The sequence below is a fragment of the Aulonocara stuartgranti genome (genome assembly GCF_965226115.1).
Source record: "Aulonocara stuartgranti genome assembly, chromosome: 12".
Taxonomy (NCBI): domain Eukaryota; kingdom Metazoa; phylum Chordata; class Actinopteri; order Cichliformes; family Cichlidae; genus Aulonocara; species Aulonocara stuartgranti.
In genome coordinates, this window is record NC_138948.1 from 24,301,249 (window position 1) to 24,328,914 (window position 27,666).

The 27,666-nt window shown below is 40.7% G+C and overlaps 3 protein-coding genes and 1 long non-coding RNA gene across 11 annotated transcripts in view; 3 read left to right on the forward strand and 1 right to left on the reverse strand.

Annotated features, from left to right (window-relative positions):
* Positions 1 to 428: 428 nt before the first annotated feature.
* Positions 429 to 5,281, reverse strand: ido1 (indoleamine 2,3-dioxygenase 1). The gene is made up of 10 exons (XM_082554050.1): positions 4,783 to 5,281; positions 4,088 to 4,183; positions 3,898 to 4,017; positions 3,664 to 3,782; positions 3,550 to 3,564; positions 3,355 to 3,454; positions 3,117 to 3,234; positions 1,863 to 1,914; positions 1,613 to 1,761; positions 429 to 1,525 (listed from the first exon to the last, which is right to left on the reverse strand). The coding sequence occupies exons 1-10, from the start codon at positions 4,876 to 4,878 to the stop codon at positions 1,128 to 1,130; spliced, it is 1,263 nt and encodes a 420-aa protein (XP_082410176.1). The 5' UTR covers positions 4,879 to 5,281; the 3' UTR covers positions 429 to 1,127.
* Positions 3,153 to 4,030, forward strand: LOC309718621. The gene is made up of 3 exons (XR_014280037.1): positions 3,153 to 3,276; positions 3,366 to 3,467; positions 3,929 to 4,030. It is a non-coding gene; the product is annotated as an uncharacterized lncRNA (long non-coding RNA).
* rhobtb2a (Rho related BTB domain containing 2a) lies at positions 4,892 to 19,538 on the forward strand. Of its 7 annotated transcripts, none has more exons than XM_082554046.1 (11): positions 4,892 to 4,971; positions 6,225 to 6,369; positions 11,800 to 12,001; positions 12,098 to 12,201; positions 12,293 to 12,478; positions 12,581 to 13,521; positions 13,624 to 13,742; positions 14,354 to 14,504; positions 14,616 to 14,704; positions 15,579 to 15,684; positions 15,799 to 19,538. In XM_082554046.1, the coding sequence occupies exons 2-11, from the start codon at positions 6,350 to 6,352 to the stop codon at positions 16,002 to 16,004; spliced, it is 2,124 nt and encodes a 707-aa protein (XP_082410172.1). In that variant the 5' UTR covers positions 4,892 to 4,971; positions 6,225 to 6,349; the 3' UTR covers positions 16,005 to 19,538. The 7 variants fall into 7 exon arrangements, with proteins under 7 accessions (XP_082410172.1, XP_082410169.1, XP_082410170.1 ...); XM_082554043.1 differs by lacking the exon at positions 4,892 to 4,971 and adding an exon at positions 5,915 to 6,115; XM_082554044.1 differs by lacking the exon at positions 4,892 to 4,971 and adding an exon at positions 5,915 to 6,105.
* Positions 19,539 to 19,593: 55 nt separating this feature from the next.
* The window catches only part of pebp4 (phosphatidylethanolamine binding protein 4), a 53,511-nt gene continuing 45,438 nt past the window's right edge, over positions 19,594 to 27,666 (forward strand). Inside the window, exons 1-4 of one of the 2 annotated variants that reach the window (XM_082554051.1) lie at positions 19,606 to 19,702; positions 20,611 to 20,664; positions 20,810 to 20,907; positions 22,564 to 22,690. In XM_082554051.1, coding sequence (XP_082410177.1) covers positions 19,700 to 19,702; positions 20,611 to 20,664; positions 20,810 to 20,907; positions 22,564 to 22,690 — 282 coding nt within the window. In that variant the 5' untranslated portion in view covers positions 19,606 to 19,699. Of the gene's footprint in view, positions 19,703 to 20,610; positions 20,665 to 20,809; positions 20,908 to 22,563; positions 22,691 to 27,666 lie in introns of both variants that reach the window. The other variant, XM_082554052.1, reaches the window with a different exon arrangement.

A 27,666-nucleotide genomic window follows, 5' to 3' on the forward strand; every position in this document is an offset into this window, starting at 1 on the left:
CAGGTTGGGGAAACTGTCATGTCTAATTGCCACACCATCTCTCTTATCTGATCTGGCGAGGCTGTTATTGTAATGAAATACCAGTGGAGATGAGCCAGGAAAGGAGAAGATTACACAGCATGAGCCATTCATGGCACAATCCATCCCTTCATTGCCCTGGGTTTTCCACACAGTGGGTTCAGGAAGTATGGTGGGGCATGTGAGGGCTGGATGTGGGCTGGAGGAAGAAGGCAGGATAGCTGAGGTAACCACTCTGATAAGTCGATGCGTCTCTGCTCTGCTTTGTGTTCTGACATGACAACCCTGTTTTGAATCAGTGCCACGAAGTTAAGACACAACAAAGGACGATTATTTTCTGAGATGGAAGAGTCAGGTTCCATCCTGGTACTTTAATGAGTGGATGTCAATTTCAATACATCATCACAAGACTGCAATTAATGAATAACACATTATCATCATGGGGTCAGTTTTGCTTGTCAAGGCCAAATCAGGCTTGCTTCTCTCATAGGCTGCCCACTCTGGTAGCTCATCGTAATGCTGCCCTTTAGTGCCCTACCATGGTTTCACACGGTACTGCAGTACTTTATTTTCCCTGATTATTTTACTTAAAAGCAGAAAGTCAGTTGTTTTTACTTCCATACCAGCGGTGGATGATTTAAGATAATCTTCAGGCTGGAGAAACCAAGAAATCTTTGTGATTTGAAAAATACACTTGATCTTGGTTTCTCAGTCTCATTTACCAAAATTACAGGAGTGTTAGTACTGATTTCAACTGTTTAATGTTTAAATGTCATCAAAATATTTGGATCTTGAAATGATGCTCTTTTTTTCACATTCCAGTTCAGATTAAAGACGCAATTAGTGGTTGCGTGTAATGGAAAGCAACAGTAGTGGTTTAAATCATGGTTTGGATCGATTGACGGGTATCACTCGTGTCTATTAGGCTGAGGTTTGTTTACAGACCCGCCAAAGCTACATGGAAGACAATCAAAAGAGGCCCCTCGCTTTCATTCTGCCAAAAGCTATCCTTTTAAAGACAAGTGAAATAGTGCGGAAAGTCATCAGAGTTGATTTTTCTGGTGGTTTTATTTGATTTGCATGACTCGCGGTTCCTCTGTGATGACAGTTCAGCTGTGATGTTTTATTTCTCTGCTCGCCTCGGGCAGCAACGTATCTTTTGTTTGATCCCTCACAGTTTTTAGGAAAGACATTATGCTTGAGCCTCCGGTGCCCCTCTCCTCAAGTGCTGTGGGTGCTCTGCTGATCATCTCGCCATCTGAGTTGTGGTTTTGGTCACGCAGTTGTCGAGCACGGGCAGCAGGTACTGTGATAAAGCGGCTGACGACATTGATGTGGTAGCTGCGCAAAGCCAGCAGCTTTTTAACACAGAGATCGAAGACATTGTTGAGGTCCTTGCGATCTTGCTGCTGGACAAAACTCCTCAGGGACGGCTGCAAGGAAATGTCGTTGATCAGTTTCTTGTGAAGGGGTGGCATGTAGTCCCTCATGTAGATTAGAAAGGAAGCTGGGGAAAAACAAAAGCAGTGAATTCTTTACATTCATCTCTGGCACAGTTGGGATCATGTTATTGACAATTCGTCAGCCTTTTTACCACTTTTTGGTTCATGTTTGACTCCCAGAAGCTCGTCAAAACAGTGCAGCAGACTGCTTTGTGCAGCACTCCCTCCTGAATACCTCATCGGCGCTGTCTGGACCCCTTCATAAACCAGCCCCTTTGGCATACACGGGTTGTCTTTCCATCTAAGTATGATTATGTGACATGGGCACGCACATAGGTCTCAAAAACATGTTTCACTTTGCAACTATGTGAATCGAGAGAAAACAGCAATAGATTTCTATACCCAGACAGGTAGATCCTCATAATGCCATAGAAGACTGAAGGGTCCACATGCACTTAGGGAAGAAAAGAAAACAGTTGTTAATGGGATTCATTTTACAATAATCACGAAAAAAAAGAAAAGAAAAAGGCAAGAATTGAATCATTTGCAATCATTAAAAAACGTTTTTCTTTCTTTATCAATGAACCTATCCCAGCTGGCTTTGGGCAAGAGGCAGGGTCATACATTTCAAGACAGCACAGGTAAACGTTTCAGTCATTTACAAATAACTCCCAATTTAAATTTAAAAAGATTCAGGGAAGGGAGTTTTCTACCCGTGTTAAACATCATTTAAAGCTCTGAGAAGTCTTTGTATGCTGAAAGCAAACAACAAACAGCTGTGATCTTTGGACCCTCGGCTGCCACTGCATTGCAAACTATGCTAAATTATTTAACTGCATAGGGATAAAAACACTTTTTGAAACACAGTTAACAACTCAACCAAAAAAAAACATACATACTGTTTAAACAAGATAGAGAACATCATTTCAGCAATCATACCGCATCATATTCCATACATATTAGAAAAGCAAGACCAAAGTTAAACAAGTCCATGTCCTGAACTAACCCTAACCCTGTCTACAGCATAATGTTTTGGGAGACCTGGGTCGTTGACCCAGAGTTTTGAGTTTTCATTATTATTGAACTTTGATTTTGCCATTATTTATCATTTCTAGTCTTTTGGTGTCTTTGTTAGAGTTCTCTGTCTTATGGTTTATGTTTCTGTGTTCTATAGTTGCGCTGTCTCCCCTGTCAGCTGTATCCCCTTGTCAAGTCCGTGTCTCTGTGTTATGTTTCCTGTTTTACTTTGAAAGTCCGTGTCTCATATTAATGTATCTGGTTTTGCTTCCCTTGTCTCGTTAGCCCTGATTTGTCCCAGCTGTGTTTCTCTCCTGTCTCTCATTCACTGATTGCTCCCTCTGTGTATTTAAGCCCTGTGTTTTCCTCTGTGTTGTGATCTACTGTCTACCATGCTGTGTGGTTTGCCTGTCAACTGGTTTGGTGCTTAGTTTATGTTCTTAGTTCAGTTAGGTTTCTGTTTTCTACCATCCAGCAATAAAGCTGAGTTTTTTGAATTAACGTTTGCCTCCAAGTGTCTGCACATTGGGTCCTCCTTACCACCACTCCTGCCTGCACATCAGCCTTCACATAACATAACGTGCAAACATTTTTGGAAAAAGGCTGTAACACATTTAGGTTTTACATCTGAATAAGTACCTTGCATCAGTTTGAGTGCGTCAGTCATGTCCTCAATAGACCGGCTGATGATCTCCAAGCCTCTGGCCACAGCCTCGGTGTCGCCACACCTCACACCATTGATCACCGTGGGAATATTCTACAAAGCAGTGGTTCGGTTAGAAATGTCCTCGCTTTAAGGGTGCCCTTATATTTGTCAGTTAACAACAATTATCAAGTGCACATTTTAGGATGTTTCCTGTTTTTAATGTATCTTCACCTTCACCGCAGGAACTCCAGCTAGCTCCACCAGCAGAGTGACCAAGAAGAAACCTCGGGCACTTTCTCCACCCGGGAGGCTGACCAACAACTCCAGGTTCCTGTTTGACAAATGTAAGCCATGAAACTTTGTGCATATTATAGTATGATAGCACATATTGTATTATACTGTGTGCAGAAACAGAATTTTACTCACTCCATGTTGAAAGGCCTGGCACAGCAGATATACAGATGGACATGAAAAACAGGACATATTTATACACATTTGCTGGGTTTACTCAAACTGCTGGCAGGAGATTAGCGGCCTTACCCGTCAGGATCTTTCCTCTTCCAGTTAGCCAATACTGCATCTGCATGTGTGATAATTGGGGGAAGCCCTAAGCGTTGTGACACCTCCCAGTATGGAACAGCCAGACTGCGTGGCAGTATCTTAAAAGAATATGAAAGAGAAATCAGTCATAATAACTGAATCACTTAAGGTAACATGTAGCATTCAGAAAACAGGAGGCAAAAGAAAAAGAAAAACTAACAGACAGTTAGTTACCTCAACTGTATCTTTCTCTCCCTCCTCCCAGACGTAGCCCATGGTCATCATGCTGAGAGCCAGGTGTGCCAGTCGTAACTCTTTGTGTTTCTGCAGAAAGTTGCTGCTCAGCAGTGGCATCTGGTCATAGACAACTGTACTGAGCAACTGCTTCACAGTCATCGTGAATGGTGCTTGTCATTATAAATACCTTGTTAATACGGGAGCGCAACTCGTGGGACTGCGCAAGCTCTGGGATTCTCAGGGCGATATCCATCCATGGCTGGTAATAAGGTGGAAGCTCTTCCTTTAAATGCACATCATGAGAAAATGTTAATGTTGGTCAGTACCATTTAACACAACTGTAGTTGGTGTAAAATGCAAACAAATCCAAGTTCATGTTGTCCTCAAATGGCAAAGCAACAAATTCACTAAAATCCAAATGGCTCAAGGGGCTCAAAATGAAATGTTCACAACTTGTGACCATCATGTGTGTTGTGTGCTTGTGTCCAAGCAGGACCTTAACTTACTAAGCTTCTTTTTTAGGAACCAGTTCTCCCATCCATCACTGTGCTTCATGTTTTATTTCTGACTACAGAAGTTATGAACATTATTGTTCTCTCCATTTTTGCTCTCTTCTATATGCAAAAATGTGATTTTGTAAACGTCTTCTAGGAATAATGCTCACTTCCTTCATCTTTGTTGGTCTCAATCAATACTAAAGTTAATATTTTTATAACAGCTTTTTTGGCGCTATAAGGATTAATGTAATTGGCAAATTCTTATTAAAGGTTTGGTTTTTAAGTAATACAATGTGAATAAAATGTAATAATGTTACATCACAAACTTGAAACAAGCAAAGCTAAAATAACACACACAGAACTTCAAAAGAGCTTTTCAACGTACCAAAGGATCTGGAAGGATGAAGCCGAGTTCTTCTGAGACATGGTAGGACTTCAGAGAGAAGAGAGCTTCGGTCTGGTCTGTTTCAGCAGAAGCCATAGAGAAAACAAAGCAAGCACCAAAAACTGCAATGATCCTCTGACAAGCTGAATGATCCCGGACACCCCAGTCTGGCTGGACTTGAGCACAAAGGTATTGCTTACACAACCTTTATACCTGAGTTCTGCTGTTGCACAATTCCAACTGTAGAAAATCAATACTTCACTTTGTGAATCATATAGTATGAAACAAATAATCGGTGTCACGCTTGGTTGATCTATAACCGTCCAAACTGTTAAAGTTATGCAAAGAAGAAACTAAAGCCAGTTGGGATGCTTTGCATGTTGTAAAAAAAAAAAACGCCTTGTTGTTTTCCCACATTTCCTACGGGTTATCAGGAACGTAACTGATAACAAATAAGGAACAGATATGTTACTTTTACAAAAGCACAATCATTTGTTTATCAGCCTTTTGTTTAAGAACTCTTTGACAGCAGATTCATCTGAAACAATAAATAAATACGCTAATAATGAGTTAATAACGTGCGTAGGCGTGTCTTTTTCAATTTGTATTCATATCCTGAAGATAACACGCTCTTTATGTTTTGACTGAGAGCTATAAAAGACTGCTACTTAAACAAAAGTGCTCCATATATCTGGAACAAACTCCCAGAAAGCCTCAGATCAGCTGAAACACTCAGTTTATTTAAATCCAGGTTGAAGACTCACCTATTCTCAGCTGCATTTGAATAAAGCACCAAATCCACACTTTTAAGCTTAAATTTCAAAACTTATATTTTAACTACTGATTTTATTTACTGTTTTTTTAATCAATTTTAAATCATGCTTTTTATTATTTTTGTTTTTTAATGTCTCTGTAAAGCACTTTGAATCACCTTGTTGAATTGTGCTATATAAATAAACTTGCCTTGCCTATAACATTTTATGCCGCGTGGCTTTTATTTTGAAGGGACTTTCTCTACCCTCTATATAAAAGAGGATTAAGTCAAATTTAGACTGTCAGCCTCACCTGCTGGAGGAGACTGAACACTGCAGTTTCCTTAAACCAAACCATGCACCGCACAGTGTATGTGCGTAAACAGTAAATGAATCAGGCCAGTAATACTCAGTGCTCCAGAGCGCCAACAAACCGGCATTTCACTTTGCGATTTGTCACGTGTTTTGGAAATACTGAATGAAATGAACCCGCACTAGGACATGAATCTGTTGGAGAAGTTTCTTTGTTAAAATCAGCTCAGCGGTCTGATTTCTTTTTGAGCAACTCCACGTAAGCTTCGGTATTGTAACATTTGCAAGTCGGTGTAAAGGTCAGCTGTAATTTGATCCTCTTGCTTCTGAAACATAGATAACAAACACCAGACTGCATTGTTGTGCTTTCTAACACAGATGACAAAATAACTGGAACACTGAGGCTGAGGACAACAGCGGTCTGCCAGGGAGCTGGACTTTAAGGAAGTGCTACTTCACTGACAGTGCAAACTCACTTTTAGTAGGCCTTAACTTTGGAAACCATGGCTGTCAGTACCCATGAGTGAGTTATTTTTTTTCTTTTGTGCGTGTGTGTTAAATCACTGAAGTTAAACAATAGCTAAACTTCCTGCCAATTAGATCCATTGATATGTTTTTGCAGTTAAATAGCTGACATTAGCTAGCTGCTGACACTGAAGGATGATGTATGGTGATTATGATAAATGTCAAGTAAATCCAGGAGAATCTGATTCACTGAACACAGTTGTTTTAATGCTGAAAATAAAAGCTTTAACACAAACTGATGAACGGCGGTGACCATAGCTGGACTGGCCATCGGGCATACCGGGCATTTGCCCGGTGGGCCGCTGGCGATTTTTTGTTTTTATGGGCCGATGGATTTTTTTTTTTTTTTTTTTTTTTTTTTTTAGGAAGGGTATATATAATGAAAGGTGTTGGATTGGCCAATTGGTCATGATCGACTCTGGGCTGGACCAATTACAGCCGAGGAGGCTGGATGCACCCTCCCCCTTGTTTAGCAATCACGTGATTTTCGCACATTGCATGCCGGGAACTCGTGGCAAAACAATCCAAATACCGCATCAAATGCAAACATTTGCAGCACCGCAAAACGTTCATTCTCCGGTTCCAATACCTTCTTTTTTTTCTTTGCCGCACAAAAAAGGAATGTACAAAACAAAAGGAGAACAATGCCGGTCCGTACAAAGACAGACTCGACGAAAAGACAAAGAAAAGATACAAGAAAAAAATCAAAGGAGTGAAAGAGTGGACAAAAGACGTCAGCGTGCTGCCCAACTTTCACCACGCTCAGATTTATAATTATACGCTTCTTGGAGTGAGTGCATACACTCATGAAGTTTAGTAACTTCAGGTCACTGCAACAAGCCCAGGTACAGTTTACCGACGGACAGGACCTTGAAACGCACCGTGTAGAACGAAAGACTATTGTACATATCATAAGTTTACCAGTCTCACAAATCGTCTTCATAAATACACATTCATTAACAGTTTATTAATAGGACCTTTGAGCTCAACGGTAATTAATTAGTAGTGGAAATAATTTCTGGTAGTGTAACAGTGTTTATGTGGTATTATTCCACTTGCCACAAATATCAGTGTAATGGGGAAACAGCGCCCCCCCCCCTCTCGGTGTGGCTGGCTGCAGTAATCGCTGCCAGTCTGCCGTAGCCATACGAGAGGTGAGTTGTATTGTTCCGCACACAATATAGCCAAGTAGTACAGACACATAAAACATGTTTGATTAGCTGACGAGCACCGAGTGTAATAAGTGCTTAGTGGACACATGTCCAACACCAGTTTTATGTACTTTTCATTTGTTTATTAATGTGTGAAACTGCATGCTAAAGCGGAATGCTAATGAGATGTTCTGCCGTAGTGTGCTGTGCGGAGTGGTGTGTGGCGAGCCTGTGCACTGATAATACACCGTTGTTTCCATTCAGGAAATAAAGTGGCAACGATCGATCAGAGACTCCTTGTCTTTTTAAAAACACAACACAACGCAGAGTCGAGGAGTCTGGGCCGAACTGTTGCAGCGGGATGAAGCAGAAACCGGTTACAGTAGCATTACAGAAATGTAGCAGTGACAATAATATTGTATGTTGTAATCGCAATGGACAATTAGTGATACAAAACAACTGTTTTATCTTGTGAATAAAAGTATATGGTTTTGTCAGTGTACCATGGTTATAACAGAAGCGAAACGCAATATTGTGTCAGGACAATTCACTATTTATGCACAATAAACAAAGGAGCATAGCGCGACAATTTCTGTTCAGCGCCAGACTTGCTTGTAACCTATATCACCAATTATGTTAAGAAAAATGACGCATTAACTACTACAAAACTCTGACCTTTGTGTAAATGCTTGGAGCAGACTAACCTGTGAGCTGGAGTGTTCTGAGATGTTATATTTGGTACATCCAGACCATCCGTCGGCTCTTACTTCGGAAACATGGCTTAAAAATTTTCACTTCAACGACGTAATCCGATAAAAAAAAAACACTCTCTTTACCCGTCGGCTTCCCGTGGCTGTCATGCGACCGGCTGTTGCAGTTAATAATACAACAGCTTCTTGCCATTTTTTGGGTTTCTTTTTATCGCTGTGTGACTGAGTTCAATTGAAAGCCTGCGTGCGCTAGTACCTCTTGCCACAAGTTCCCAGAATCCTTTGCGGTTTTATCCCTGAATGACGTCACATTTCAATCTTTATCCTGGTGGGCCGGTCTCTAGTCAAAATGCCCGGGCCGATTTTTTGTCCCAGTCCAGCCTTGGCGGTGACTTACAGATCTACGACTCTCGTAGGTCTCTTGGGTCTTTATTGCTAAGTAAGAAGCTCCAAACAGAATCATTTTGGTAATATGAAAGAAAAATAATTCAAATTTGGGAATTTAAAAGTCAAAGTACGTGCTTGCGACCAATGTTCCCTCTAATTTTTCATGTGTCTGAGCGAACACACAAACTCCCTGAGCGGTCCCTTGGACCACTGTGAGCAACATCAGTAGACGTGTCCACTGTGGTCACGCCAGCATCGAATCCATCCAAGTTACATGGTTTATTAATTAATTGGCTAATTATTAATTACAACATTTACATTTATGTTAGACTACTTTTAATTAACTGCTTTAGCCCACTGGCGCAGCCAGTCACTTACTGACTAACACTGCAAAACAGAATTGTTAAAGTTTCAATTTTAATTTCAAATCAGGTTAGATTTTTTTGTGCGCAACGCAGATTTTTTGTGCGCAGAGACCGTGCCAGCATTGCGCAATTGCGCACGCGCGCAGCTTAGAGGGAACATTGCGTGACACTGTAATGACGAGGCAAATGTTAACAGTTAACGTATTTGTAGTGATATTGTGAGTCATATCAAAATATAAAATGTGCACTTCATAACAACTTGTAAAAAAGGGACAGAGTCTCAAAAGTCTGCTAAAGTCTGTGTATTTCCTTTAATATATTTGTATTATTTCTTAATTTCTATTAGTGTTTAAGCGTTTTTTAGTTAGATTGTTATTATTTTTTTCTTATTGTTGTGGGTTTTTTTTATTAATTTATTTATTTACTTACTAATTGTATTGAGTACAATCTAACTTCGTTTTCATGGTGTGGTAGTGTCACAATTACAGTGAAGTCTCTTATGTCTTAAACAAACAGGAATTTATTCCGTTTTTGTCGTGTATCCGACATGCCTGCAAGTTGCTGCACGTGTAGGGTGTGTGAGTGTGTGTGTGTTTTAGTGTATACATGCATTCAAAAGTTAATCCCTGGTCTTTCTCCGCTGTAAATCCACCTGACACACCCCTTCTTACACCACTATGATTAGAAGGGAGCTGATCATTCATGCTTAAAGTGTCCGAGGTCTCGCGGGTTGCATGAATTAATCATAACCTGGGCTAAATAAAGTATAAAGTATGAGCGGATCAGTGTTTTGTAATAAATAGGTTTGGGGGTTTTCTTTTTTCTTTTTTTCCCGTCTGTGCGCCTGCCTATTATTAGCTACGCAGGCCATCCAGTAAGTGGAGGTGGGTCTATGACGGCCAGGGCTGCAGCTCTGCATCGCACCGTTAGACTTCACCTCAGCGTCCGCGTTTCTGCCAGTGCCATCGGGCTCGTCACACCGATCCAGAGCACCTTTCCTGAAACATCGGCTATTTCCAAGCCTCGTTCACCTCGCCTTGAAGATGAAGTTAAATACGAGCTGCCGTCAGGTGCAAGACGCATCCGATGGAGCCCTGCTTTTTATCTCGTTCATCGACCAACCCGATGCAGCACTTCCTTATGTTGCGGTAAGGATGGTCGGCAACCGTTATGACCACAGCGTCAGAGTGGTTTTAATTCGCTTATTTTATGGGGGGAGGCTGGTTTTTGCGATGAACTCGGAGCCGGATAAACAGGCTCAAGAGTCAGTGACGGGGCGTTACATAACGTGTAATGCAGCAGAGCCTCATGACTAGTGTCTCGGTGGTGGAGGGAGGCACTGTTCGGTCCTTCTGGTAGGGTATGCACGTTTTTATCATCCTTGTTATGGCAGATAACCGAGGCTCCTTAAAAAATGTGTTTTTAAGATGATCGACTTAAGGCACTGTGCGTTATATAGTATATCTCACCACATTTTAAAAAATCATTAATTAATTCGTGAGTTGCGCATTGTAGTCTGTAACAGGAAAGGGCATTTGAATGAGCAATTGTAGGGGCGGGGTATCTCTATAGTATCAGACAGGCCCAGCCTAAGGTCAGACTGCGAGTTGTTTTGAAAGGTGAGAGAAGCCTATGGTGATGCGGACTATGCAGTGAATGAAGAGCCCGATTTTTTTATGAATGGCTACAAAGTGACCATGAGGCAAAGAAATCATAGTAACCCTTGATAGTAATATTTAGAGCACTGTGTGAACCAAAGTAAGCAAATGATGCTGCAAAAGTGTTTTGGATAGAAAGTCCTTTTAGTATAAGAACAGCAGAAGTTATGCTTTAGAAAGGGAGCTGCTTTTTTGTTTTTTCCTGATAGTGGGCACTTGACTTCCAGGTAGGGGTAGCTGGCTTCATTCATAAGAAGGCAGCACTATCTGAGAATATAAATATGAATGGAGGCTATATTCCAGTCCGCTTACGCTTTCAAGAGGGGGGGGGGCTCGGATGGAGATTTCTTGTTTATTCGTGTAAGCTCTGGATGTGTAAATTAAACATGGCGTGACTTGGGTTTCAGATGGTTCAAAATCACGTTACGACACGTAACAGTGGTGTTGTCTCTATACATCAAATCAAAAAAGAGCATAATCACAGAGGCTTGTCTGATATAGGGTCTAACACACTGACACCAACCACAGTTCCCTTGGAAACTGGAACAGCGACCTAAATCGTCAGCAACCATTTTCAAGACACAGAAATAGTCTGTTTACCTATTCCTATTGTTTCATTTAGGTACATGCCGCATGCATGAGGGCTGTGATGACTTAAGTTATAAGCTCTGAGGTATAAGGTTGGGGTGCTATGCTTGAGATGTAATGACATGGGGAAAAAAGAAAGGGAATTTTAGGTTTGCTGATGGTTGGAAGAATTGCAGGGATGTGTCACACATGTAGCATTGCAGCAGCCTTTATTAAAAGAGGAGCAGTAGCATTTAAACTTATTTAACTCTTTTGAAACTAAGAGTGCCTTTTCTCTACCTTTTAATTAAGGTTGAATAAAACCAACCTATCGCCTAGCTCTGATTTGCTGTATATTTCCCGTTGTTGTTTGCTCAGTACTTTCATTCTTTTCTACATCAGGAACAATAAAAGGGAACCTGTGAGTAGACACAAGGAAGTCACGAGACCATCCCCTGATAGCTCTGCAGGCAGAATTAGCAGTGCAGATGAAGCCTTGTCAGTGTCTGTCCCTGTAGCGTTCATGGCAGGGTAGTATAGGACTGAAAGTGCTAATACACGACTTTCTGCACACCTTTATATTCTGACAGGCCCCAGCTGACGGATTCTGATATGGACTATGAGAGACCAAACGTTGAAACTATCAAGTGTGTGGTGGTAGGAGACAATGCAGTTGGGAAGACCCGCCTCATCTGCGCCCGGGCCTGCAATGCCACCCTGACTCAGTACCAGTTACTCGCCACACATGTACCCACGGTCTGGGCAATTGACCAATACAGAGTATGCCAGGAGGTGAGTAAGAAAGCTCAAATAGTTTGGGTTTTTTGTCCCTTGATATAGAGAAGCTGGTGGTTGTAGAAATACAAATATTTTTTTGGCATCTATCAGGTTTTGGAGCGCTCAAGAGATGTTGTGGATGATGTCAGTGTGTCACTCCGCCTTTGGGATACTTTTGGAGACCATCATAAGGACCGGCGTTTTGCATACGGCAGGTGGGAAAATGTGAAATTCTATGGTCTTTTTACCATCAGTTGCTTTCATCTTACCTGAAATAAGCAAGTTTGCCCTCTGGCTTCCCTTCAGGTCTGATGTTGTGGTCTTGTGCTTCTCAATCGCCAATCCCAACTCTCTGTACCATGTAAAGACTATGTGGTACCCTGAGATCAAACACTTCTGTCCCCGTGCTCCTGTCATCTTGGTAGGCTGTCAGCTGGACCTGCGCTATGCTGACCTGGAGGCAGTGAACAGGGCACGGAGGCCTTTAGCTAGGTACTCAGTTTTGCATTTATCTCTCTATATGCAAGAACCTTCAAGTTTCATGGACGAAAGGTTGATTTACTTCCGATTAACTTCTGATATGTTATTTTTCAGACCAATAAAATCCAGTGAGATTCTTCCCCCAGAAAGAGGCCGGGAGGTGGCCAAAGAGCTGGGAGTACCATACTATGAAACCAGTGTTGTTGCTCAGTTTGGAGTCAAGGACGTCTTTGATAACGCCATCCGAGCTGCGCTCATTTCACGCCGCCACCTGCAGTTTTGGAAATCTCACCTCAGAAATGTCCAGCGACCTCTCCTTCAGGCACCCTTCTTGCCACCAAAACCTCCCCCACCTATAATCACTGTGCCACCTCCCCCTACCACCACAGAGGAGCATCCAGCCGGTCTTCTCGAGGACCCACACTGTGCCGATGTCATCCTGGTCCTGCAGGAGCGACAAAAGATTTTCGCACACAAGATATACCTGGCGACATCCTCTTCAAAGTTCTACGACCTCTTTATTATGGACATGCAAAATGAGGAGACCGAAAAGCCCCCTCGGGGTCCGATCTCTGGGCGAGAGCTGCTGATGCGTGCCGCAAGCTTTGATGTTTGTGAGAGCAGCGATGATGGAGACAAGGCCAACCTGAGGGCCTGCACTAGTGATGGGACCTTGAAAGACTCCGAGGTCGCCCGGCGGGGCAGACTGCTCTCCTCGTGGAGCCGAGCCTTTGTCAGCATCCAGGAAGAGCTTGTGGACGACCCCATAACATACAGCCCCAGGCCTATGACTGTAGTCCACATGGACCAGTCCATGCAGCTCGGTCCTTTTCGAGCAGTTCTTCGCTACTTGTACACTGGCCAGCTAGACGAGAATGAAAAAGAGCTAATGCACATTGCTCACATCGCTGAGCTGCTGGAGGTCTTTGACCTGCGGATGATGGTGGCAAACATACTCAACAATGAAGCCTTCATGAACCAAGAAATCACCAAAGCCTTCCATGTGCGGCGGACAAACAGAGTCAAAGAGTGCTTGGCCAAAGGCACTTTTTCTGGTGAGAGCAAATCATTACATGTATTTGTTTGTCTGCCCAGCTTGAAGTAGAGTGGATGCCGGTGTAAGTGAGGTTTTACTAGCTCTCACTTCTGCGTTGCAGATGTAGTTTTCAAGCTAGATGATGGGACGATCATGGCCCACAAGCCTTTACTCATCTCTAGTTGTGACTGGATGGCAGCTATGTTTGGCGGGCCTTTTGTTGAGAGCTGCACCAAAGAGGTGAGTCGAGGACAGGCTAAAATCAGCCCTGTTTGAAACATGTAGTTCAGCATTTATAGTTACATACTCATTACCAGTCAAATAAAAGTGCATTTAATTAGCTTATAATTAAAGAAAGCACACTTGTGTAGCACATCTCAAATACACAAAGTGGCTCGTGTAGCACACCAATGGACTACGTGAAGTGTGTAAAAAGTATAATTAGAGGACTGCAAATCTGCTCTAATACAATTACACTGGCTTTGTGATCCAAGTGTACTGCAGTTCTCTGAGGCCTGCTAATTGTGCCTGATTCTACTATGAATTAAAAGTACTACAGATTCATAAAACGCCTGATAGGAGAAAAGGTTTTTAGATCGTTTGGAATTGAGATTGTGTCTTTTCAAATGATCCATAGTGTATCAGATAGCTCTGTAAAGCTATATTTAGATCACCTATGAAACTCACGATGTGTCCCTCTCTTGCTGCACAAAAAGTAAATATTTTTTGTAGTCTGATCGTGTAAAATGTTGTACAGGAGATTCCTTCTCGCTCTTCCTCTCTCTGTGCACACCTGCTGAATCCTTCAGGACCTGAATCATGTTATATTTTGTATGTTTTCTGCTCCTAAGGTGCTGTTCCCCAACACAACTCGCAGCTGTATGAGGGCTGTGCTAGAATATCTGTACACGGGCCGCTTTTGTTCTCGCTCGGATCTGGATGCAATGGAGCTCATTGTTCTTGCCAATCGACTTTGCCTCCCCCACCTGGTTGCACTTACAGGTATTACATTTGGTATCATTTTCCTGTAAAGTACAGGATTGTATGACATGCAGCCGCAGTGTGCCCTTCCAAGCTGTTGCCTACAGAGAGCAACTTTTATGTTTCTTTCAGAACTCTACACAGTAACAGTGCTGACGGAGGCGGCGATGATGGGGGCTGACATCGATGGAGATGTGCTGGTGTACTTGGATATGGCCCAGGTAGTGTGACCTGCCAATCATTCCGAGCAGGGATTGTTCTTAACGCACTTACACAACGCTGTGACAAAATAGATTTTCTTTTTATTATTAATGAGGGCATTTCTCAGAGGGGACTTCTCTTGAGGCTAAAATAGTTTTCACAGGCAGTAGGTGGGGCAAAAGACACATTAAATTAAACTGCCCTTACCTAGCTGAAGGATTTTTGGTGTAGTGAGCAACTGGGAGACAGGAATCATGCTCAGCACTGTACATCATCCTGTCATTAAGTTTCAAATGGGTATATTTTCCATTTACCCGGCAAGCTCATTTTGCTCATTTTTAATTTATTTGGTGCAATTCACCACTGAAACACAAACATTAAAATGAATTTTCATGTTTTTTTTTAAATTACTACACTGCCGCCTGCTTTGCCAGACCAGAATATAGCAAACAAATCAAACTGGCTAATGGCTGTTAGATTTTTTTTGTTTGTTTTCTGTGTGTTTGTGTTTTCGCTTGTTAGCAAGGAAAAGAAAAGGGGTAGATTTGTGGGAAATATATTGGAGAAAGACTGTTGATATATATTGGAATCCTTAGAATTTGTTACTTTCTGCTGTACTTTGTTAGTTGCCATGCTAACTGCAGCATGCTAAAATTAGCACAGTAATGCTACCATGACTAAGCTTCTAAGTGCAGTACAAATTTACTTAATGGCTCTGACAAAGAAGTGTAAACAAGATAGTCTAAATGTAAGGTCAACTCAAATGGCCTCTGTACTCCAAATATAGATTGTTTTTTTTAATATGTGCACTTCATGTCAGCAAACCCCAGCACTGCTTTTTATCTCCAAAACAAAACACACAGAGTGATGATATATGACTTTGTGTGCTGACAGTTCCACGGTGCCCAGCAGCTCACTGGCTGGTGTCTTCACCACATCTGTACCAACTACAACAGCATCTGCCGCAAGTTTCCCCGAGATATGAAGGCCAAGTCTGCAGGTAACAAACATCTGATTAATCTTTAATGCTCTCCTCTCATTAGTAGCGAACACCAGTGTGAGACAGAGAGTAACTAAAGAAAAGATTGTCTTGAAAATATTTATTGTGATTCAGAGAACCAAGAATACTTTGAGAAACATCGCTGGCCGCCGGTGTGGTACCTGAAAGAAGACGACCACTACCAAAGGGCACGCAAAGAGCGCGACAAGGAGGACTACCTGTACCAGAGGAGGCAGTGTAAACGCAAGTGGCTCTTCTGGAACCTTCCTTCTTCCCCTAACTCGAACTCTCCATCTTCTGGCTCATCTGCAGTCATCTGACGGAGTGGTAAGGAGAGGCCCACTCTGCAGCGCGTCAGTGTGGATGCAAGCTGTAAAAGCTCCAGTCAAACATAAGCGCTGCTGGCTAGATATGCCCCAATTATTCAGGCACACAGTTACATTTACTGTTTGCTTACCTCTGCAGTCAAACAGCACTCCAGGTTTCCAAGCTCAGCTCAGTCTAGCGGTCAAAGTAATGAGTTTTGTTTCTTAGATTTTTAGCTTGTTATACGCGAGACTCAAATCTCAGTGATATGAACCTTACTGACAAACGGTACAGTATATCTGGCGCAAATATCACCTCACGTGGATTGTTGTGCGTTCTGCCACCTGAGTTTTAAGTTTAAAAAACAGGACTCTGCTGGCACAGAACCTTTCACCCGTGGTGTCATCAGTTACATTGAACTGATAACCAAGTGCTGCTAATCAGCTGCAACAACCAGCAATTCAACACAGAATTTAAGTCTCAGAGATATAACACACAGGATGTAACAATAGCATGGCCTACCTGGAAACAGTTACTCCGATCATGCCTATTATTATCGTGGATGCATAAGTTATAAAATACTGGCAACTTCTACTCATGTATATTTTTGTACAGTCGTTCTATTTTTGAATGTGTACAGCTTGCATCACTGAAGGCGATGCAAGCCTGGACACAATCAACTTGTGATTTGTGTCCTCTTGTCACAAAAGGGCTGTCGTTTACATGAATTGATTCAGTGTCCGGAGACACAAGAGATCCCAAATCAGAGAAAGAATCAGTCTTTTCAGTAAAATGCCAGCAAAAACAAACCAGATCAATAATATTTACTACGTGTCATTCAATGAGGATTTTTATCAGTTCTTCACTGAAGGTTTCCGCTAGTTTCCCACAAAGCTGCATTTCTGGAGTTGAAGAGACCACGTGGACTCTGTGACAGCGATGTGTATCTCTCTCTCTCTCTGGTGATGATTTAGGCTTTAGCGATTGATCTTAGTTGATTAGAGGTTGCATTTGGATATGTAAGACTCGCGCATGCATGAGGCCTCCTCACGGCCCTTCATGTGAATTCATCAGTACATCTTCTACACACCCAGCACTTTCTGGACTCTTCTCTGCAGAGACAAACACACACACGAACTTCCAGTATTGGCATCCTTTTGAACAGCGTTAAGGACAGTTTGGCATCATGACACACTCAAACAGATCTTTATTATTTCTTTTAAAGGAACTGGGAACTGGCTGCATTGCTAAGATGTTCAAAATGTTTCCAAAACAGTTGTGAAAAGGTTTCAATCAAATCATTTTTCTTGATTTGTTTTGCACGCCTCACAGTATACGTTCAGAGCTGTCATCTACGGTTGTACTTGACTGTCAGAAGGGCTGCAGCATTTCGATCAGCAGTCACGGCGCTCAGTGAAGATGGGTGGTATTGTAAATTGTAAAAAAAATATATCAACTGCAAGTAACTTGCATCACTCTAATGTGCTGTTACCTAAAAATGTGCACTGCAGGCAGTGAGCAGAATTATACAGTATTACCGAGTAATACACACACACTGAATACAGACTTGACTCATCTGACTTGCATTTAGTTACTGTGCAGCTACAAACTTGTTTAATACTCATTGTGCTTACCTCCATTATATATCTTACTATACATACAATTTACAGGCAGTTCAAATATACAGTTGACTACTAGTAAAATAGGATAGTAAAGTAGACACATTGCATTATAAAGATCTACATTCATAAAACATGCTAATGCTATGTAAAAGAATCAGTTCCAGCATTTGCTTTTCAGGCTTGCTTTAATCCATTATGATAATTCTTTTCAACTGCATTTTAAGTAGACATAATTAGAGCCAAGAAAAGAGTTTAAAATAATTAAGTGGTATGAATTAATTCAGTGAAAAAGGCTAAATGTATTGCTTGTATTAATTCCTTGAGTAATAACTACACTGCATGAACAGAGCCCCGCCAAAATAGAAGACATTAATTTGCAGTCGTTTAAAAATGTAACGCATATCAGAGTGGTGGTCCTGGTGTTCGAAGCGGTATCTTTAAATTGCTGTCTTTTATATTAAATCATCTGTTGTTAAGCAAAGAAAAAATTGAGAACTTTCATTTTTAGGTATTTTAATCAGCAGCATAGATGACAGCAAACACCAGAAGGCTGATGACCCTCTGATTTTATTCTAATTCTGAATGTTTTTAAGTGCTCAATTATTTGAGTAATAGATAGTGTTTAGATAACTCAAAATACAGTTTGGTGTACTTTAGCAGCAGGAGGGTCTATATTGCTATAGCTTGCCTTGATGGTAGGACTGATGAAGTTCATCGTTCGTTAAGACATGGTTTCCATTCCTCAGTGCATCGCATTTCTCAGCGAATCTTCTGCTGTTTTGCATCAAGAACACCTCATGCCTTAATGTACAGTGTACTGTAGTGTGTGCTATTGAATGTAAAGTAGTGTTACTGTGGTCACTAGTTTGTTTGCTATATCGTAAGCTATAATGGTGCTCTCTAGGCTGTGTGTGTATCTATAAATGTACATAATCCATAATTTGGATATAAAGCAATCAGTCAGTGTGTGATTCGAAGAGTCCAGTGAGTGTGTGTCAGTTTGAACACTGCTAAAGGTTTATGATTTTGTTTGTTTGTTTAAAGCTGAACGACAAGATTAAAGACTCTGGCTATTAAGGCCACACTAGACTAATGAGAAACCATCAAATTTGTGACATTAACCATGAAATTAATGCAGGGATTTCAAAATTTTGTTTCATTATTTTAAAGTTTCTTTATGTACTCCACTGAGCTCCAATTTCTGAGACTGCATAGTAGCAAAATGCTAAGATAGTGTGGACACTGGAAGCTAGATGGTAACTCTAAATGTAAATACATATATATTTGACTTCTGCAAGTCGAACTCGACATAGCAATCGATACAAGCTATTGCATAGGTTAACATACATACTGTTTTGTACTATGCATAATGAAATGTCTGACTTTGAAAGTATAAACTTGCACTGCTTTGTAGCACCGGGTTCTCTTCAAATTGCATTAAAGGGTACTGCAACATCATTAGATGAAGAAGTAGACAACATCAGGTTAAAATAAAGAAGAAGAAAAATAAGATCATGAATTATAAATTAGTTACTACTGGGGCCCTTTTCCATTTGTTTGGGTGCTAATATCACAGCTGCAGAGAAGCACAAACCAAAGGGAGCTTTAGCAGCACCAGGAATATATATTATATGCTGCACAATCATTACTGCATAGTTTAAGAGGCCTTGATCAGAAATGGTTGAATATTAAATAAAATTAAAAAACAAAACAAAACAATAACAGAAAAGAAAAAAAACTTGAATGTTTTCTCAGTGTTCAAAACCTGGATGACACTTTGTTTAGTCACCAGGTTTTTATTTTCTTTGTCTTCGTTCTCAAGAGCTGTTTTTATTGTTTGGGAGCTATAAATATGAAATTCTGTAGCATGTGTTCTTGAAAACGTGTAAATAATATTTACTAAATAAACAAAGAGCAACACGTGGAGTCCGGTATGGTGGAGTCTGTTTATTTGGTCGTGTTACGTGAAATTTGTGCAGCCTCATCACACGTCAGAAGGACCGAGCCCTGCGCAGAGGCGGCAGCAGCAGCTGAAGCAGAAGGAGGAACCTGCAGCCAAACAAGCCCCAGCCGACAACTTTTGAGACATGGTAATGTTTATGACACATGCATGCTACTATTCTTAATGCTAGTTTAGATTCCTATTGCCTGTGTGTAGTTTTATTTCAGGTTAGCTGTGGACTTGCGCAGACACTCCGACGCTCAGTAATACACTGCATAAATATAAACAAGCTAAAATAAGTAAAGGCTAAACTTGCTAGTGTTAGTAACACATTAAAAGACATGGGGACTCGCTTTTAGTACAGCCTTGAGTTTACCAGTAGAAAACAAAATATAACGGAAAGCAATGACGTGAAACGGAGATGGGAGCCATTAAAAGTTAAATATAGCATCTAATGCATTAGCAATTCTTGCGGTGTAGCGCGCGACCGGCTCGGTTTAAGGACACACGTGACATAAATTAAAAATTTGTGATTGGACAATGACGTTGCCTACAGCCGTGAGGACCCAATTCCGCCTGTGCTTTTTATGCAAACTACGTTATTTTTCTCTTGGTGTGCAAACATGCGTAGTGATATGCTGCTGACGTGTCATCTAGTCGAACAGGTGTAGGTGAGTTTAGATTAAGCTCTGATTGGCTGAGTGTAGCAGTAGGCGACCTAATTGTAACCAAACCTGATCAAGCACAAAGGACCGGGGAGGGCGGAGGCATACTAGCTTTGCTAATCAGCTGACTTTTAAGTAAGTGAAGGGGAAAAAGTTCAACTGTCCAGGCTAACTGCAGGTGATTGATTTGTGCTTTTGTGTGTCTTTTATGAAGATACTTCTTTATGATTGGAGTTTCTGTTCACACTTAAGCATCAATGTATCAATATGTGTCTACATAACATTAAAAACTACAAAATCACTTACAGCTGTGGCTTTCCAAAGACATTTATCTCCATCAATGTCTGGCAAACATGACGCTCATCATTGATTTTCTTTTGCTTTTGTGGAGCCACACTGCATTGATGAACAAGCAGAGCAAATAGAGACTCTTCTACATCTGCCGGTATGCACAATCGTTTGTTGACCTGGACCTGGACTGCCACTCTGTAATTCAATGTTTCTGAGAGCCTGTTGCTGCAGAATAACACTGTTTGACTCAGAATATTTCCTAAATGATAGATGGCTGGCTAATCGCTGTTGTTCTGCAGGCCATACTGGCTCCTATTTTTGGGCTCATCCTTTTGGGGCTGTTCCACACGGAAGCAAAACAACACACCCTCAGCTCTCAGGATGCTTCTTTCTGTCAGTAAGTCACCAATGAGAGCTGTGATCATAGTGTGTTTGCAATGATACAGTTGTGTTCATATATTTAAAATTTCTTTGAACTGTTCTTTTTCCAGGGTGGAACAGTTGCGCAGCTTAGAGTTATAATATGACAAGAATTAGGTGCACTAGTGTGAGTTTATTTTGGATTTTCTCCAATCCACACAGGGTCAAAAGTATGCATGCACAGTCTTTTCATAAGTGGTGCTGAAGATGCTGCAGTGTCTTTTAACTTGACAAGTCCAAGGCCTATTAAGTTCTTGGTAGTGATCATGGTTGACTACAAGTGGTAGTTTGTCTGTCACTGTGAAAAGGATTTGTTTGACAGCATTGGATCGACCAGTACTCAGAAAAATGGGAAAGTCTGAGGAGCTCTGAGAAGGGGAATTGTAGATTTGCACAAGCTGGGAAGGGCTACTTTGGAGCAATTTCTAAACAACTGCATATTCCAAATTCAAAGAACTGTACTTAAGTACAAGTTATTCAGATGTGTCACCACTTTGCCGTGGTCTGAAACAGGCGCCTTGAGGCGACTATTGCTGTGATATGGCGCCATATAAATAAAATCTAACTTTGAATTGAATTTTAACTGGAAGAAGACCCAACCTGTCACTCTCACATGAGAAGTAATTGAACAACCCAGGAACCGCCAAGGCTCAAGCCTGCCATAAACTGGAAACTGATTGAAGCAAGTTTTACATGAGGGGGTGCCAAACAAGTAAAAGGCCCCTTTTTCAAAGTCACATAAACAAGCCAAATGACTGCTAGAGAAAAGGTTTATGGTCAAACAAGGATTGAGCTGTTTCGCCAGAATGACAGGAGGCGTGTTTGGTGGACTGAAAGTGAGGCTTTCAAGCCTAAGACCCATGTACCAGCTGTCAGACATGGTGGTAGCATCATGCTCTGGGGCTGTTTGGCTACCAGTGGTACATTGCACAAAGTAGATGAAATAATGAAGAAGGTGGATTACCTCTAAAATCTTCCAACAGCGAGACAGTTGAAATCTGGACACAATTGGGTTTTCCAATAGGACAATCATCCCAAATATACATCAAACTGAATATGGAGTGGCTAAAGCAGGCTAACCTTAACCCAAAGACATCACCTCAACCTGATTGAAAATTGGTTAACTATGCTTAAAAGCCCAGCCTATGCCCGAACACCAATCAGTTTAAATGAATTCTACCTATTCTGCTAAGAAAAGTGTTAAAATATCCAGGCAGAGTTATTCCAAAGTGTCTGCTACAGGTGCATCTTGCAAAGTGACATTGAAACGAATATTAGTGGGGTAGCATGTATATACTTTTGACCCTTTGTGGATTTGAGAAAATCCAAAATAAATTCAAACTTGTGCACCGATTCTTGTTTTTTAAAGTCATTAAAGATGAAAGCTGTGCAATCATTCTTACCTGGAAAAAGAACCGTTTAAAAAAAATCATTAAACCCCCCAAATTACCATGACATCTATGCCCACAATGAGTGGAGGTAAACATGTCACCACAGCTGTATGCAGGCTATATACACTTTGTTAAACTACCTGTGTTTATCTTACGATGTGCATCTGTTCACTTCATCCTTAATACAACATAATACAAACTATATAGAATTAGTTTAATTTTAATATGTCTCTTCAATAAAGTGGTGAACTAGAGGTGATCTACCCAGAGCTGGACATTTATGAATGCCTCATAATCCCAAAGAGCCTCAGAGAGCAAGTCAGCCAAGTTTGGAAAGCCCCACAGGTGTACTTCTCTACTGCGCAGAAGGTAAGACCTCATTTAAGGAATGTCAGAGCAATGAAATACCCCCTTCTAATCCTGTATTTGTGTCCACAGAATAATTATTCCACTGCTGAGGGTTGTTAAATATGAGCATTTTGTCTTATTAGTTAAAGTATTCTGCAGGGAAAATGGTCAGAATTATTCTAGCAGTTATAGTTTGGGGGCAAAGTTAAACATTATATTTTGTCTCTGTGAAGACAGCGTTAAGTGGGGAAATATGCACATGCTTGTTTCCAACACTAGGGGGCAGGAATGAATAAAAAAAGGTTTCATGTGTACCTAAGTGGGACAGCTCTAGCGTTACATTTCTGAGAGGCATAATTTAAATAACAGCTTTCTAAATCATAAGTTAAAATAAAGTGTTTTTTATATATGTATCACAGAACACTTTAACTTTTGAGTATCCCTGTCCTCTTCTGTTACCACAGCTGCACTCGTCATTGTTTCATTGCAGCAGCCTCTGTCACCAGAGGGGGGTGCAATTACCCCACACTTGTAAGTCTCTCAAGGAACAATTGTCTCAAACAAAGGTTATGTTGTATCTGCACTTATAGTTTGTACTATCAAATTGTAAAGTTGGTAATATTGCTTGGTGTCCTCATTTCTGGTCTTTGAATGACTAAATGTAAAAAAGAAAAAAAATACATAACTCATAAGCAACACACAATAAATCACCACCCTCAGTTAGGTGTTAGTGGCAGTTATTAAAATGAGCTGCAACAGACAGCAAACAAAGATGTGAATGCTTCTCAGTAATGAATCTCTGACATGATATCTTTCACGAGTTAATAAAGTTTAAGATGAAAACAGTTTTAACTCAAGTTTAAAACACACTAAACACAAGATGAGAAAGATTTTTATCAGTACAGCTGAGAAGGATCCAGCCTAAATCACAAGTATTTAATTGAAGCTACAGCTTTAAATTTCTTGTTAGCCTTAATATTTTGGATAAGTTTAATTTGAATATGAATCAGATGATGTTTACTGCTTGTAAGAAGAAAATGACATTAACAATCCATGCCTAAATACAATTTATATATAATAGACTGAAGCAAGAATGGAAAATGAGGTGACAGTGCACCTAGCTGAGGATGCTTTATTGTTCTCTCCAAATCCTTACATTCAGATGATCTGTGTAGTGAAATTCTCTATGCGATTACTTATCAGTGGATCATTTTCTGTGTAGTTGTGAGCAGCAGATTGAAAGAGACATGCGACCCATTCCACAGAAAGAGCGCTGAAAAATCCTACATCTGTAAATTGAAAACTTAAATTGAAAGCCACCTCGATTTAGGAGCTAGTTTATGAATTTCAGAGCTAAGCAGTCTAGCTTGAACATGATCTATTGCCCTTCTCTTGCCCAAACTCCATTTGATCTATGGTCGTATTATCTGTAATGCTGTCTTACATGATTCTCTTTTATTGCTTGAATCAGTGTCAGACAGCAAAACAGATTACATGTTAGATTAAATCAATACAAACTTTATTTGCTCAGCTTTGAAATTCTCAATTCTCCATTTCTCCTGACACTTATGTAAACACACGCTATTGAAGGCTGAGATTGTCGCCCGTGGTTCTGCGGTTGGTCTGCTGGTCCACCACGCTTTCTGTCACCGTGCCATGCTGCCAGCGCTGCTGCTATTCTCTGCCACACAGCCCTTGTACCCGGTAGCAAGAATACAGAATAGTGGCCGCTGAAATCCACCCACTGTAACACCCACTTCATTACTGGGACGGGATGCATGCCTGCTGAGTAATTGTAATAGAACACAATGGGCAGTAGTCCCATAAACCTCAATCTAAATATGTGCTCATGACCAAAAACAAAAGCAAAGGATCACAAAAACTGCGGATTTCTGTGTCCAAACTTCAGCGCTACTGTTCGCCACTTTGAACTTATGTGTTATGAAAACCTGGCGTGTGTGCTAATGGAGTGTTTTTAGAAATGCTGCTTACTCTCTGCATCTTCAGAAGCATCTACCGTGTGAAGTGAGTGGGATACGCATTGGTTCATGTGACTGAACTGAAAACACGGCTGAATTACGCACAGTCTCTTGAGTAAAGGTAAAATGCTAATCGGTGTAGGACAAATGGAGACATTTTAGAAAGAGCTCGGAGTACAGATTGCTGAAGGCCCCATGTTTGACATGAACGTAGTTTCATAAATATTTTAACCTCTGAACCTGTTGGTGGTCTAAAACACTCCTCTGTGACTGTAAATTCTTTGGAACACATATTTAGATTGCTTATTGCTACAATGAGTAGTAATAAGCAATTGGTCATTATAGTTTGGCTTTTCTCGACTGTACTCCAGTTGTAATATACAAAATACACAGTGCAGTCACCTTATGATTGGGATCAATTAGGAAAGAAGGTCATTACTTTACACTTATAACCTAATTCATTCCTCAAATTTAGCACATATTCCACATACGTGATTATATTGATATCTTTATTATCTTCACCCTTGAAAGTTGCCTGTATAAAGAGCATTTGAAGAAATAATTGGAACCTGTTACTTTTAGTATCAAGATAAACATGATGAGTTGGAATCAGTCAATTATATTTATGTACTGTGAGTCAGCTCTCTGTATGCACTGTATAACACGTTTTAAAGTAACATTTTGCTACCGTTGCTAAATATCAATGTGTATGCACTTTACCAGGTGGTCATTATGAAGAATTCAAGTTTATGCTTTAAAAAGTTTCCTAACCAAATTTCAGAAAAAGAAAATTCAAGTCGTCCTATTTCAAATCTAAACTGTTGTTGTTTCAGTCGATATTAATATCTGCTGCAAATGCCAAAATGCTTTTAGGAAGTTTTGATTCGCAGAAAGCAATAGTGAGTTCATCATGTAGATAAATGCTCTTTGGAGAACCAGCAAACTTGCCTGAGGACAGAAAACCTTTGAAATAGAGCTGTGCTTACAGGAAAGAGTAAAGCAAGAGTGAAAATGAAAGCATTTATTATATGAAAAGGATTTAAAACTGTGCATATTTTGCTGTGTTGCAGGTCACCCAGGCGTGCATTTTGGCACAACAAGAGAGCCTTTAAGTGAATTCTGTCCTGGTTTATTTCAGGCTTTATTGACCATTTGTAACAAGGCAGATTGGATTTATTGTAGTCGTTTTGTTTTTAATTATGGAAAGTTAAAAAAAAAAAGGTTTTTACATTTATACATGTCCTTACACGTGTTTTTAAAAAGCAGGTAAGAAGCCTTTCCCATGGGTCTTAATTCAGCCCTCGGATAAACTTCTGGTCTTCTGTTTTTACTTCCAGTGAAGTACCAAAGATTTATATGTGCACATGTCTACACCTATATCACTGGCTGCTATTAATTCAACTAACTAATGTAAGATCTAAAGGCACTAAGGAATAAGTGACATACAAAGCCTGCTCGCACTAATGTTACACAGTTTGACTATTTTGTTTTAATCTGAAGGACATGTTTGTCTTGTGTTTTTTTTTTTAATGAACCAATTAATTCAATTATTTATTTTAGATGCTCTTTTGTGCATCCGTAAGCCTTGTCATGCTTGTTATTACTGACGCTAATGTGTGGTACGTTTTATTTAAACGATTTTTTTTTTACTCTTATTTCGATGGTCATTTTTCATTGATGTAGTTTGTGTAAACAACACAGGCCACAGGACTGCTATCTTTACCACATAGTTACTCCAAAATTGGAGACAGTTTTAGAGTTGTTTTTCTTTTCTTTTTTTTTTTTTAGTAAGGACCATAGCCACAGGGCACATTCTTAGACATGGGGGATTTCAAAGCCTTGTTTTTGGGTAGACATTTCTTGCATCTGGTGGATGGAATGAGGGTTTAAACCATTACTGCGATTAGAGCTGCCTCACTATGATCTCTTGAGCTTGCTTACTGCTGCTAATAGCTGTTTCCTCTCTATTTCCCTCTATCTTTTTTCTTTTTCGCTTTCTCTCTTTCCGTGAATGATTTTTATGCTTTGCTAAAACATGTGGGGGCGTTGAGAGAGGATTTAAATGCAACGATCCCCCTCCTCTTTTTTTGGTGAATCTCAGTGTTCTTTTCTGCAAGCCTCTGATGACGACAGGGCAGCTTTAAGCCTGGCAGTGCCCACGGCAGGCTGCCGTCTCAGCGCTGCCCACTCTCCTCTGTGTTGGCATGCTGGAGAAAGCGAGGGTGGGGTTCCTCTCTAACAGACCCTGTCATTCCTAGGAAAGCCTACATGTCCACCCATGCAGGATTCCTGATAGGTCTTCATGTTGGGGATGTGATAGCGGCGAGATAAGGGTTTTTATTTTCCGTAGGTGATGGCCTTGATTCAGCAGAGAATCTAGAAGATGCACATCTAGCTGAACCAACATGGCACTTCCTGCACTTTTTATATGAAGTTGAGGGTCAGTTAGTGAAACATGTACCATCTAATTGCATATTCATTGTCATCGGGTGGGTGTTTTTGGCTCTGCTGGATTAAAATCAGCCTGTTTGGCTGGGATTCAGGGAGTTTATTTCCTTAACTAATGTTCCCCTTTGTCATCATAACACCCCGTTAAGCTGACCCGTATCCCGCTCCATTCAGACACAGCCCATTACTACACAACATGTATGATTCACACAAGCTTCTAAAGAGGGGAAGAATTCCAACCTTGTGCTACTAGGAGTACTGGATTGATGATGCATATTTATTGCGATGAAGCGAGGCAATAAACCTCCTCCTCGCACAGAAGAAAAATAATTTGCACCTCACGGAGCATGTGTGTGGCATGTGGACCGCTACAGGTGAAAACAGAGGTAGTTATACAGGAAGCCGCGAGGTTTAAGGTTTGCCCTCATTTGGCAAGTCTGAAGAACAAAGAACAGTTTATTTGAAATTATATGTAGACTGTACCTGACACCTGTATATCTCATTTTTACTTATTTTTATTTTTCATTTCTACCACCTTTTCCTTTGTTTTTCCATCCACTGTAATGATAG

Coding starts and splice junctions, on each gene's coding strand:
- ido1 (XM_082554050.1), bottom strand. CDS start 4,878: ATGGCTTCTGCTGAAACAGACCAGACCGAAGCTCTCTTCTCTCTGAAG. Junction 4,184..4,782: donor TCATCCTTCCAGATCCTTTG/GTACGTTGAAAA, acceptor GTGCATTTAAAG/GAAGAGCTTCCACCTTATTA. Junction 1,526..1,612: donor CAAACATGAACCAAAAAGTG/GTAAAAAGGCTG, acceptor GTTTTTCCCCAG/CTTCCTTTCTAATCTACATG.
- rhobtb2a (XM_082554046.1), top strand. CDS start 6,350: ATGGCTGTCAGTACCCATGA. Junction 12,479..12,580: donor GCACGGAGGCCTTTAGCTAG/GTACTCAGTTTT, acceptor GTTATTTTTCAG/ACCAATAAAATCCAGTGAGA. Junction 15,685..15,798: donor TATGAAGGCCAAGTCTGCAG/GTAACAAACATC, acceptor ATTGTGATTCAG/AGAACCAAGAATACTTTGAG.